At 36.1% G+C, this 14,833-nt stretch overlaps 1 protein-coding gene across 2 annotated transcripts in view; it reads right to left on the minus strand.

Moving 5' to 3' along the window:
• Positions 1-8,300: 8,300 nt before the first annotated feature.
• dcc (DCC netrin 1 receptor) overlaps positions 8,301-14,833 on the minus strand; it is a 368,326-nt gene continuing 361,793 nt past the window's right edge. For both annotated transcript variants that reach the window (XM_064307455.1, XM_064307454.1), the window contains one exon: positions 8,301-13,825. In XM_064307455.1, coding sequence (XP_064163525.1) covers positions 13,736-13,825 — 90 coding nt within the window. In that variant the 3' untranslated portion in view covers positions 8,301-13,735. The remainder of the gene's footprint in view (positions 13,826-14,833) is intronic.

Genomic DNA, 14,833 nt, shown 5'->3' on the forward strand with positions numbered 1-14,833 from the left:
CCATCCCTATGTCCTGCCCCTTTTGGGTTAGACGGTATAATTTTGGTCACATCTTCACAAGTCTCATGCCCTGTTAAGGATTCACCAAAGGCAACTTGTGAGTAAGATTAGCCTGCAAGCTATACCCAGAGGATTCTGGCTCTCTAACAAAAAAAAAAAAGATGAGATTGGTGCTACATGGCATGGCACTATGTAAACCAGGACCTCTACAGGTCTTTGGATCTGAAAGTAACCTACACCTACTAAGTCCTGCCATGTTTTTTTTTTCCATCAATGAACTCAGCAAGCTGATTTCAGTAATAAGTTCTACCTCCTGGCTGAAGAATTGTGTTAATTAGCAAATCCAGGTGATTGAAAAAAAATACTTGTAAAGACTTTTACTTTCCGAACCTCAATTTCCCACCTCTGCCTACAGGAGCCCAAAATGACGAGTTCTCTAATTGCTGTGTGACATAAAAACAATTAAAATTAAAATTAAAAATGCTCACAGGGTCTTGGATATTTAAAAGGTGAATGAAGAACTTTTACTCATAAGGGATGATATACTGTAGCAACTACTCAACTATGAAATGGACAATGCTCAAGGTTTCATGACTCAGGATTGTGAATGACATACAGGATCAACTTAATTAATTCAGAGCTGACCTTTTCCAATTCAAATTGCTCAAATTCAAGTGAGACACGGGGGATTACTGGGAAATATATCCTTGGCTCCCTGGACAAAAAACAGGCCAAAAGGAAATGGAGGAAAGGCATTGATTTAATCTGAAAAACAGTCTTTTGTTGACTCCGCCTCCCAAAAATCATTAGAGGCTCCACCTTTTTTGTGAGCAAGCTGCCATAGGGAGAAGAATTAGAGGCGGCAAGAGGGGAGAGCTCTGCTGAAAAGAAATAATGGTTTATAATCATTCAAACAAACACCTTTCTCCCCATCAGGAACCTGTGCTTAAGAAAGGCTCGTCTTATGTTCCTTCTAAAACTAACTACCCTCTTTGACAAAAATTGAACTGCATGAATTTTTCAGAAATATCAAATTAAAGAATTTTTTTTCCCCACAAAAACCAAGAGGCTACTCAATCTGAGACACATCAGCGAATATCAGCGTTCAAATCCAAGAGGTACGCCGATCCCTCGAGTGCTCAACTCCTCAGTGGATACATTCTGTAGACTATGCAAAAAAAAAAAAATCTTTAGGGAAAAAGGTAACTGCACAAGACGAGGATTTGATTTGTGTGACAGTTCGAAAAAGGGGAGGGTAGTGGTCACATAGCACCGCCACTTTCACCATAAAATGAAGAAACACAAAATATTATAATCTTCCCTCTAAAAAGTCAGAAATGTAAGTGATCCTAGATATGAGGTTTCCATTCAAGGGGGGTGATAAATTGACTACACTTCATGAATATGAAGAAATAAATCAAATGTGCTCAATGTCATTAATGATGAAAAAATATAAAACACTTTAGTCTTACCTCCAAAAAGTGAAATAATTGAATTATCATAATATGTGAGTCTTTCATTCAGGGGGATTACAAATGACATGTATGTATTATCAATTTAAGGAAATAAATTAAGAATAATGTTTTTTTTAAAAGTCATTTATGGTGAAACATGCATTTTCATATAAAAAATTATATAAAAAAGATTATAATCTTACCTACAAAGTGGGAAAATTTTGATTGATCCAAAACATGTGAGATGTCCATTCAGTGGGACTAGACTATGCTCAAAACATCATCAACATGAAGAAATAAATCTAAGAAAATATGTTCTCTGTCATTTCTGATGAAAAACACATTTCACATGATTATTAAAAAATACAAAAGACCATAGTTGTAATTTCAAAATGGAAAAATTGTGAAAAAATAAATCAGAAAAAAATGTTTTGAATACATTTATGATGAAAAGTATATATCACAGGAAAGCCATCATAATACATAACAATAGTATTACCCCCAAAATGTTAAAAAATGATGTCAAGGAAAGAAGCTTGGTCATATTAAGGCAAAAATATTTTCTCATATATTTAAAATGAGATGTTCAGACAAATTTGAAATCGCCTTTGATTTCTTTACTGGATGAGAATCACTGGAAAAACTTATTATTAAAATATAATGTGATTTCAACCTACCATACCTCATGGCTAATAAATATTACAAAACATTTGGAAGGTAAGTGGTGCTTAGAGTCCAGGAATGCCTTCTTGCAGATATATTATTTTTGAGGTCATTTGGCTTACTGTTTTTATTAAAATGCGGATTGAAATAAGCTTTTTTAAATTTTAAATTCATTGCAGAACCATTTTTTCATCAACTAATCCCATTTGCGGACATAAAGGGAAGCTGTTTTAACTTCTGTGGCAGAAAATTCCTTCATCAAGGAGGTCTGAGTTCTAAAAAAATGGACTGCATGTCAGACAGCCAGGTCTGAGTCACAGCTTGGCAAAAAAAAAAAGTAAGATTAAGTTTCTGTTTCAGTAATCTTGAGCTGTCACTTGAATACTAAGAAGAGTATGAAATACTTTAAAGCCATTTGAAAAAATGTGTGTACAGTATGTGTAGCAGCACTTCTTAGGCCCCTGTACATAGGGCTGTAAGGCAGGATGATCTCTCCTGTTAGTGAATTTGTTTTTATTCAGTTTAACATTATGGGATGAAACTCATTCTGAGTAAGAGTAAAGGTAAAAAAGGATGTGAATAAATTTCAGTATGTATAACCAAAAGCTCCATCTGTGCCTTAACTGGTCAGAGCTAAGTTTTTATCAGCACTACAATGATAGTAGCATATTTAACAGACTACAGGAGCATTCATTACCATGGATAATATTTTTTTTTAACACATGGTAATGACATATATCAGTGTCACAACCATTTTCACACATTTAAAAAAATGGAATTTTTTTCTCTTGTGTCTGCTTAATTGAATTATGAGTGTTTCTTTTGGTTTGTTTTCTTATGAAATGGTGGGTGTGATGTACAAAGGATGACATGTGAAAATACTTGTTTAACATCCAGTATGGTGCCTAAGTATCAGGACAGTGACATCATTATTGTTGTTTTGAGTCTGTACTCCAGCACATTGGATCAGAAATTAAATAGAAAATAAGAAGTTAAAGTGCAGACTGCCAGCTTTACTTTGAGGCCATTTATGGTGTCTGCATCTACATCAGGCGTTGTGTATAGGAATCAAATTAGAACATTTTTATATTTTTATACCAGTAATAAACATACGTTTGCAATACAGTGGAAATGTTACTTCATGATTCCTGCTAATGTAGACAGATACCAAACCATAGATACAACCTAGCAACCAGACATTCATTCTTGTCCCTCTCATTCTAGTCAAGCAGAAAGCTAGTATTTTGCTAGGTTCGCTGTCACTTGCATAACTTAATATTAAAATACAATTTGATCTTGGATCGAAATGGTCTCAGAATGTTTTCTTTATCATGTATAGCAAGCTAGTCATTGACTCCATTTGCTTCAAATCTAATGCCATACTGTTGTAGCTAAATTGTAGCGAACATTAGAGGACACTTACTACATTGAGTAATATTGAACATATTTATAACAAACTGCTGCCGTAGCCTCGGGGCCCATGTCATCTTAATCTGGCCTTGCTGAGGGTCCCCCAGCTTGCAAGGGCAAGTACTGTCTGGGAGGGTCCTGACTCAAATAAGACCTTAATACTTTTGTTCAGAGAGGTAAACACCACAAATGCTGGTGGACCAGACCCGAGCAGTGCCATTCTTATCCTAATTCTAAACCACTTCCTGTAAGACAACCCACACTTATGGCACCGAATAATAATAATAATAATAATAATAATAATAATAATAATAATAAATACAGAAAATGATTTTGTCATTCTTAAATGCTTTGTTGTGTTGTAATTACATTTACGCCAAGCATATATTATTTCCTCTGAATGAGAAATGATGATGATTAACATCTGATGATTAAATCTATTTTGACAGTCATGCATATTAATAAAATGATCATATTAATCAAATGTCGACTATTTGAGCTCACCATGCAAAGCCTACTGAGGGTTATGAGAAAAAATAAACTTAAATCACTGAAAAACATGACAGCATATTTATAAATATGGTTTATAGATATAGAACTCAACATATCTTTCATTTTCTATCATTTTCCATTATCCAAGCACAGCAGGGTTTAAATTTGCTTACATTTAGTGCATAATGGTTTTCTTGCTCATGACTGTCTATCAATAACTTTGTCCGCTATGGTTTTGAGTTTTAAAGAGACAGTGTATTTATTGGCAGGAACAGCAAAAAGACATTAAAAGAGAACGACCTAGATTCAATCAGCACGTGTCTTACTTCAGTTCACAAATGTTTTTTTCAGTTAAAACAGAACTTTTAGACTAATACTGGATACAACTGACTTGCTCGCAAAACTATGTTAATGAAGGAAAGAAAAAATGCCCTGTTTAAAAAAATCTGTTTAAATTTGTGACAAAGATTCTGAATCAGTCCAGTCCCATGTCTCATTAAGAACAGATGGAAATGCAGTGGTTAATATTTGGATCACAATGTGGCTCACAAATATTTTCCTTCTCAAACAGAGTTTGACAGGTTTCACATTCACTAGAATTATCAGGCCAAGCTCTGTTCATGAAGAAAAAACTTGCTTTGAATTGTCAAAGTTCAGGTCATTAAATCCAGGCCCCTGTCTCCTTAAGATATGTAGGTGAGGGTTAGGGTTAGGGCTCAAATTATGTTTCAGCTAGGGTTAGAGGAAAACAATAGGTGGGAGGGTTGAGGCAAGTGTACGGCTGTGTTCAGCAGCTTAAAGAAAGGTTAGGACATGGGTTAATTTGTGATTTTGGATGAGCCAACATTTTTATCTAGTATCATGGGTACCTATGACTATAAAAAGATATATAATATATGAATATTTTTTCAGGGACATTTTTTTTTCTAATGACCTGAAACATATAGTTTAATATTTGCATTATTAAATTCATGATCTTGACTTTGTTTTTCATCAATTTTAAATGAGCCATCAGATGTTTTCAAAGGTACATATGGCTTCAATTAGGTCTCAGGCCTCAAATTAGGGTTCAGTTAAGGTTAAGGTTATTTTCCACATGATTCCTTCATACCAGCTGCCATATGGCAACACCATTAGGAAGTGAAGGTAAAATTTCACTGGCGACTGCCAAACAGCTTGACATACCTCCACAATTTGACTTTCACACTAATTCCTAAGGAGAAAATGCTTCACTTGCTAAATGGATTATCTGTGTATACACAAACAGTGCAGAATATTTTAGAAACCTGTGAAATCTCAAACAACAAGCAACAAAGTCTTTTATGAACAAAGAATTGGGATGGCAGGCACACCATCTCACCAAGTTATGCCATGGTTAGGCATGCCCCATACCTATACAGCACTGAGAGTTTAATTTGTGTGACCTAAGACAGCCAATATTGTTTTTTTGTAATTTGGCTTCATTTTGATGGCAGGCCTAGGTTTAGCTAATTTGAATGAATGGCTTATAGACGGTGCTATGTATGTATGAGTATCTTGGCATGTTTGCAAGTTGAAAACATGTTTTTCTTCTGACAGACATAAACCTTGTAATGAAATCCAACACTGTGAGCTCTGCAGAATAGATCATATGAACCCACCTTGAAATCCTGCTTACTGTTTATGACCCCAGACGCCCAGACGCCTAGCTGACTCAGACCAGTCACTCCATGTTACGCTTAACTGTGACTCTGAAAGCTCAGTTAGTCAAGTTTGAATGACTCTCTCACAAGTCGTCTGGCCTCGGACAAGCTCAGCTGACTCTGATAAAAGTATTTCTTAAAGCTGGCAGAAGTGAAATGAGCCTGAAAACTGACTGACAGTTTGGAGATGCCCAAAAATGGACACTATCATTGTACGCTATGCCTGAGCTCCCTCCTAGAGCTTGTGGGAATTTGATACACCTACCAGACATAAGACGTGATTCATTTTTGATTTTGTAATGAGATTGTAAAACCCATTCGTGGAATAATATTTTATTTTGCCATTCAGCCATTGTTCTGTGGACAACCACATACACAGGGACCTTATTTATTTATTTATTTGGTTTTTGCATTTGCCACTATTCTATGTGTAATTCAGTCAGAGAAAAGCTGGACAAAAACATTTTCATGTGAATGTCATTTTATCTTTTGTAAATTCAGGATTTGCTTGTTGAAATGAATTACCTTATTTGAATATTATACTGTCAATAAAATCAATGTGGCATACACCAATGCGTACTAGCTATGACATTGACCCTGAACCATCCCCTCTTAGGAAAATGGAGTTGCAGTTTTGTCAGTTTCAGAAATCACAGACATGCCTTGTTAACATAATATTAATGAAAAAAAGTCACGCTTGTTTTTAATTATTACATACAGTATTTACAGAACATTTAATTAGAAATAATTATGTTCCAGGACATCAGATCAATCCTACATCTGTTATGATTATAAGCAGGTTGTAGACTACGGTATTTATTTATTTATTTATTTTTTTAACAAGGCAATTGTGAAGTGCTTAGTACAGTTCATTAAAAATATAATTTTTCAAATGTAATAAATTCACACATGCATAAAGAAGTAACACACATATACAGCAATGCATATTAGTGAACTGTATGTTAAATATAGGATCTAGAAAAAGGGCAGTGTTTTCAATGTTATGTCAGATTATTCGGAAGGAATATTCTAAAGCAAGTTAAAAACTGTATTACAAAATTTTCAGGTCCATATGTCTTTGTAAAACATTTCTAAAACATTTCCAATGGATGCAAAATATTAATATGAGTTCACATTAAAGTCTTTGTTAAGCCCTTTTACAGAACAATATCTATGCTTGCTGCAAACTTTGTAGTATCCACAGCATTCCCACTCCCAAGTGCACCCTGAATTTGTAGGATTTCAAATGTTAATTTTGATCATGACATCGTAAGAACAATCACATTGTGACCATTTGTTGTAGCACTCAAGCAACTCTGGGTTAATGGGGGAAAAGATGTATAGATTTGCCTGTGAAGGCCTTGTGTGCCTGTGTGCTTAAGGCTGGCTTTACACGGTGAAACTTTCACGCAACTAGTTGCAGGTTGCAAATTGCCTGAAAAATAATTTCCATGCAACTTTACAGTTACATGAAGCATTTCAAAAATAATCAAAGTCTCATGCAACACACTTGATTTAACAGTTTATTTCACTAAGATTAGCCAGATAGATTGGTAATTTTTCATCTGTCGTATTGTTTTCTCGCTAGATTATATCAAGTGGGAAGTGTCATTGTAATGTAATGTAATGTAATCATTGTAACTACATTCGCATATTTGTATCTTATTTCGTATTGTTTTCTCGTTGGAGAATATCAATTTGGACGTGTCGTATCACTTTTTCTTCTGGCACAGGCTGGCTACTTTGTTTCATAATGGCTGTCCCGGAGAATAGGAAGAGAGCTATTGGTGCATTAATGCTTACTGATATCCTGTCCAGGTAGAGCAGCAAGTTCATCCAGGACCGCATCTGTCTCCCCTTCTGTAATAAGTTTCATCCTTCGGGTCCTAAAGGAATCTCCACTCTGTGTAAAATTAAGTGGGTGTCAAGAGAGGAGGAATTTAATAACCAAACGTTATATAGATCGCGATAACAGCAACAGATTTCTAACAAAATTTAGCTTAGCTTAAAGATTTAGCTAACAAAACAGACAACAAACGTTAGCAAAATGTTCAAACTACCGTCATGTTAACGTTAACTAAGCTAGCGGTTAGCTAGTCACCGGGTAACTGCTATGTAAACAAACTTTGCCTAGCTCACGTTTGTTTGTTGACATGGCTCAGTTGTTTGACAAAATGAAAAACTTTAGCGTTACCAACCTTGCATGAAGTCTATGAGGATAATCTCCTACTGAAGCGTCCAAGAGACCATCTTCTGTTTTATTATTTTGTCCATTTTGGTGATAAGCAACATTGTCGAGTTGAAATCAATCAGTTGAAATGATTACTGCATCAGCAGTAGTTTGACATCATCACCTGGCACGTTATCAGCGCTTTGATTGGCTGTTGCATGAAACTAGTTTCACAAAGTTGAGAGTTCTGCAACTGATGCGGCTGAGTTTCAGACAAGTTTCAAGTGCGTTGCAGGGGGCTTTACACTATGTAACTCAATGTAACTTAGTTTCACTTACGTTTCAAGCAACTAAAGTTGCGTGAAAGTTTCACCATGTAAAGCCAGCCTTACAGTTTAATTTATCATAATGGACTACAGACACTGTGCAGAATTTTATATCAAAAACTTTATTTATCAAACAAAAAGAATGCACCATTGAAATAACATTTCTATAAAAAAAGGAACATTGGACTGCTCTACAGTGCATTACAAAACCAGCAATTGTATACAAGATTGTGGGTAGAAACAGCCAGAGTTGTTGTTCTTCTGTACATTATGCAACATCTTCCCCTATCCTCAAAGGAACAAATTGTACACTTAAATATTTCAATCACTAATCTAATTTGGTTAACAATGCTAGAATTTGACAATTTAAGGATGAAGTCAAATGTTCAAATACCTAGGTCTTTTCTCCAACATATATGTATATATAAAAATAATAAAAATAAAAAAACGACAGGAAAAAAAAAACATGTCTAATGTGCAGTTACACGCATAATAATAATAAAAAAAACTGAGTTGATGTTAACAAGTGAAATGTAAAATTGTGGTACACCTCATAGGAGACAATGGGATCATGCACATATACCACCTCCGTGCTCTTTAGGCGCCGAGCCTAGGCTCAGTTGGCAGGTTTGCCAAACGGTTCACTGTCAAGGCCTCCCGTAGGAAAGCCGCTACAACAGATAAAACGCATAACCCTGACCTCTAAACCTGCAAGAGGCATTGGTCCACAGCAAGGCGCCCCCTTTTAATGGTGCGCTGATTCTTTAATGAGGACAACCGCATACTCCATTAGGCCAGATATGGTTTCATCAGCACATCTGGCATCCTGAAAATCACCTTCCGATTCAGAGAGGCGCCATTTTGCGCAGGAATCTGAGTCCATGCGAAATCGGTTGCAGATGGCCCCTTCCCACAGTGACACTGTCTGAACCATAATGGGATTTGGACTTGGACAAATTTCAGCTCTGATTTGGATCCAGTTTACTGGACAGATGTGTCAAATTAATCATGCTTTTTAAAATTGCAAGCGTAAATAGTAAGGTGAGATCTAGTTTTAACGCAAGACACCTCAGTGTGGTCCGCCCATTCGGCTTGAAAAGTTACTGCCAATTTTTAAATCTTAGCCAAGATTTACAACAAATCCTAAACATATTAATAAACATTTTAAAGATATACTTTCATGTGGCGCTTCCCTCCATATTAACATACAGGGGCAACTTTACAGAGGCTGCATACACATTAGAATACAATATTACTTTCCTGAATAACCTGTTGCACACTGAAAAAATGAGAAGTAACAGAGCAAGTGCTTTGCTAAAGGTTGTAAAGACAAGAGAACAGTGTAATCTTTTTAAAAAAAAGTAAAAATAAAAAGCAACAGGAAACCCTTTCAGTTGTGGTGGTAGAACTGAAAATTATGTAAAGTTTTCCACGCCACCTGACCAGGGTGGATGTTTCCCTGCCTTTGTCATACAGTATTACTCACCTGTAGTTTGGACAGTCATCTTGTTTGACACTAGTTTACTTCAAAGCCTTAAAGAGTGACCCAGTACCTTCAAATTAAACATCAGACTTACACAAAGCTAACATTCCTAAACCCTGTGAAAATGGTTTTAGAAGAATAGTTTTTTAAAAAAGTAAGAAAAAAAAGGATTCTGATAAATGTAAATAAATAAATTCTATGTTACTAATCATATGTCTTGGCACATAATTTATAAATAATATGGACGGATTATTCAAGACAGGTAAAAATATGAAGTCCACATTAAGATAACTTCACATATGATGCACAGTCACTGTATGGTCATTTATATAATATTAATCTAAAACCAAAAACATTGATTTATGACTGATGATACAAACAGCATCAATTTATTACAGGGAAATGCCCTGTTTCCTTAGCAAGTTAGATTGCAGCTTTAATTACGGACATTAATAATTAATTCTGAGACTAGCAGAAGGCTTAAATAAGCAGTGTGGTCCTGCTAAATGGTTTGCTGTAATGCAAAAATATCTCTAAGGCTTTAAAATTTTGGCCCATGGAACTGTGGGAAAAGGTACCTATCAAGAGACAACACCATCCTGATGTGGGAGTGACGAAGGGCCATTCCCATGCAACCTTCCTTGTCAGAAAAACTAAAATGATTTTCAAATCTGCTTTGTTAAAACAAGGCTAAGCTAAATGTTCAATAAGATCACACTGTCTTCATAAATTATCAAAAAGTACCACTATAAATAATATATTAATTTTAATCATATAAAGTACCCTCCCCTCCCTCCCTTCCCAATACACACAATACACAGCCAACATGTTGGAAATGTTTCCCTTCAATCGTTCTATGGAACTGTACAATAAAAAATTGAATATCTGAATCTTCATGTTCCCTCACTGCAATGTTCTTCTTTCAACATTAAAACACACGTTCAGCACACAGGAAAATGTATCGGGCCACGTTAGGAGATTTGAGTCATCTTCCAGAAAGGAACAATACGCAGTTTCTAATGCTCCCCCTGACTCACTCAACCCCCTCTGCTTTTGAAGTTGTTCAACTTCAGGGCAAGGAAAAATGCACTGGTGGGTCTCTTTTCAAATAAAGTGACAACAGAAAAAAATTAAATTAAATAAAACAAAGGAAAATAAAAGATAGGCACATATAACAGGTTTTAAGACCAAAAAGATGAAGACAACAGGATTTCAGCAAGGACAATAATGCCGTTCATGAAACAAGGAAAAACAGTGTTAACACAGTGATCAGGATGCTCCTTGTGTCTACTTCATTGTACATGAGTGCAGTTGCACAGGCACCAGAATCAGTTCACCGATATTCATTTTCATCATCAATGTGTTCTAGAACTATCCAGTCCACAATTAGCCTTTGCCTTAAGATTTAAGAAATATTCCTTTTTTTTAATTTCTTACACCAAGCAACACATCATTTGCACTTTCCAATGGCCGTCAGACACAACATGTCATGTCATTTAAAAATGTAACATTTTCAAAAATTTATTTTCAAAGTTTTGGACAAAAGCATACTGCAGTTAAAATAAATACAAGCCTGTAATTGTATTGAGGCAATTGTTGGAATCAGCGTATTTGAAATGGTCACAAGAAGTCACTTCTCATTTTATTATTTTCTAAATTACACTACAACATCTACACTCATTTTTGTTTGAATATAGTATGATAAAGTCAAACAGAAATATATTAATGTTTCATTACGATGCAAATTACTCTTATTTATCACTACAGTGGATGATTTCTTCTGCCACGGTTTGCTGTAAGGCTAAGGGTAGGATGATCTCAGTGAATGTTGCTTGTAATGTAAAGCAAGGTAAACAGTCAGAAAATTAAAACTGAACTTTAAAATGGCTGCACGGCTGTGACTTAGTTGTTGGTGTAAAAAATATACTATGCTGCATGTGCATTGAAAATGTTCCCATATAAAAATAACCATCTGAAGATATTGAAGAACCCGGTGAACTTCAGCCGGTCTCACGGCCAACTTTGAGTGTTGAAATGCTACTTCAAAGCAGGTTTTTTTTTTAAATCCCATAAAAACAGACATCAAAATAAGCAAAAACTGTCACCCAGTCAAAAGAAGTGTAGCATAGAGTGTTCCACAGAAAGCAACTCAGTAGAGTCCTGTGTGTCTTTCCAACCTCTTTCTTGCGAGGTCCTTTCCCTTCTTTTGCATGTGATGAAAAGAGCTCAGAGGGTGCGGCCATTTTGAGAGATGGCTAATCGTTCATGCTTGAATTTTGGAACTCGCTTCCAAAGTAGTTAGGTTCACCCCCATGGAGACTCCAGGAGTGGCAATGGGCAGTTCTCAATCAGAGTCTCAGCACAACTGTCTTTAGATGGAGAGGTGATGGGATGTCCAATGAGAGCAAGCTCAAAACAAACCTCTCTCTGACACTTCCTAAACATCCTATCCGAGGATTGTCCTTTTTTTCTTTTACTATTTTGCTCCAACCTTGCAACAGAGGTATGTTTCCAGAGTTAGTTTTTGACTGAAAGCCTGTAACAGATCCTAAGAGATTCAGAAATGGAACATTTTGGCTGTGATCAATTTCGGGTGTCCGATCATGGTTCCACAATGGTGCGAAAGGGTGTGTGAATGGTTTCAGCCTCAATATGTCAGTATGACAATATACCAGTGAAATGAAAAGCTCAGTCTGGAATATATGTTCATTTGGGGGTTTCAAGAAAACTCTGGAAAAAAACTGAAAGGAAAAAAAAGTCTTGAAACTAAAGGTTTTTCCATGTTCTGAAGTTGTCCTGTTTGTGATTGTTTACTGCTGTGTGGAAAAGACATGAAACATAAATGCTAAAAAATATATACAAAACATAGATGCAAAAAAATCCAATGGCCCAAGGGTCTGGTGACACTAGTTCGTTGTCTCCATTTATCTGTTCTCCACAAGCCACTACCTGAGGCTGTTTTCAGAAATTCGTTGGGTGGCAGTTATTTAGCATTCATTAAGCCTTTATACGCATTCATATGCATGAAACAAGAGGGTCATAGCACATGACATAAGCACCCAAACACAATACAATTTTACAAGTGTAAGCATAAGGTATTATGCTGGATGTATCAAAAGAGTACACAGCCATACTTCCATAATGCTTTATATCAACTATAATTACAGACCTCTGTAACAACGACTTCATTATTTCTGATGTATGGATACACCATAAGAATACAAATATACACAAGCGCCATAAAGTCATGTTTTGAAAAATATGAAACTTCTGTAAAAAACTATGGACTCATTGCAATGGTTATGATCAAAATCTGTGGAGAAAAAATCCTGCATTCAACTTTTCACTACTGGTAGTCATTTACTGTGTCACAATAGTTTCTCCATGTCATACTGTATAAAGTATTATGGAAGTTGGGTTATAAAAATGTATTTTGATGCATCCAAACATGCATACATCATATTAATGTGTATGCATGCTTAAGGAAGGTACTATGACCCACTCTGTCATGCATATGAATGAATACAAAGGCTATCTAACTGCTACACAATCACCAATCACCACTTACACTGCTACTGTTTTCTAGTGTCATTTCTGAAGAAAAGAAAAAAACAGAACGTATCCCACTTTTGTGGAAAAATGATGACAAAATAACTGAGCTCTTCCCACTTGTCTTCACGAATTTCACCAGAAGATGGGAATCAGCATGGTCAACTGAAGTAAAAAAAAAACCTAAAAATGGAATGCTGAGACATGAACTCAGGGTTTAAAGGGGAAATAAATTCCAAATTCCAAAGTTTAGTTTTTTTTTCCCTTTCCTCGTCCATCTCTTCCAGGCTGATTAACTGAAAAAGGGTGTAGCAGAGGTGACGTCACTCAGGATAGAGGAGTGACATCACTCAGGATGGAGGAGTGACATCACTCAGGATAGATGAGTGACATCACTCAGGATGGAGTGTCTGAGGGCATGGGCCATCTCCCTTTTGTCCATCTGAAGGTGGAGTACTGCTGTGCTGTGATGGTTCAGTTCTGGTGTGCTGCTGAAGACGCCGGCGTTAAAAGGCCGAGCCGGTGATGGCGTTCAGTTGCTTCATTAGACCTTCTAGACTGGCCATTTGCTCACTCAAGTCATCCTGTTCATACACCTGCAAAATATCATAAAACACCCTTCTAAGATGCATACCTATAAGTGCACTCCGTCTGAATGAAAGAGATACATATTTACAGATGAGACAAAAAAATTTGCGTTTTGTAGACATGACAAGTTTGAAATTTTAGAGAATGTCTGCGGAGAGAAGGTTCAACCCTTGACTGAAGTCAGAGGATACTTCATGGCCTTCAGCATGGCATATTACCTCAATTACTATTAAATAAAATCATTTATTTCTATGACTCTGTTCGAATGATGTGTTAGTTAATTTATAAAAATTTAGGCTTTACAGATATCCCTGGATAAAGGCATATGTTAAGGCATTTAGCAACCTTCATTAAGCAAAACACAGCAAACACAAACAAAATGGAAAAGAAAACTAAACCAAAATATTGACCTCTTGCAATCATGCATTTACATATACAGTTATGGAACAAACATGTGAATGCACTCAGCTGTGTATTTATTGTGTTTCATTTTGAGTAGTAACTGTTGCCGTAGAAATCTGCATCAATCTCAAGCTATCATCGGCTAACAATTGGCATACAGTACCAATGGAAAATCCAATGGTTTCAGTTTTTCATGTTTTGCATCCTGTCACTTATCCTTTGCCTTCTGGCACTGCCCCTAAGCATACCCCAAATTAAATCAGCTAAAAACCACTTAAACAGTCAATCCGCCAATCACTTTTAACACACTCACCAGCAGGCCGACTTTCCACTGCACTAGTGGTATGGATTGAAATCTGTTTTTGCTCCAGGAATTGATAGATTAGGATTAACAATGTTGAGTCTGCCTTTGCCATGCTTACGGACTGGCGTTTGATAAAACTGTGTACATGAAATTGTTCAACACAAAACACTGAATACACTTTTAGCTGGCTTCTATATTTTTTGAGAAAATATGTGGGTGTTATGGAAGGCAGTCGGATTCCTAATAGTGTGCTTGCCGCTCTATTAGAATAGCACAAATAGACTACCAGTTAAAGATGGGATCCTCCGAT

This window comes from Anguilla rostrata, chromosome 14 (genome assembly GCF_018555375.3).
Source record: "Anguilla rostrata isolate EN2019 chromosome 14, ASM1855537v3, whole genome shotgun sequence".
Classification (NCBI taxonomy): Eukaryota; Metazoa; Chordata; class Actinopteri; order Anguilliformes; family Anguillidae; genus Anguilla; species Anguilla rostrata.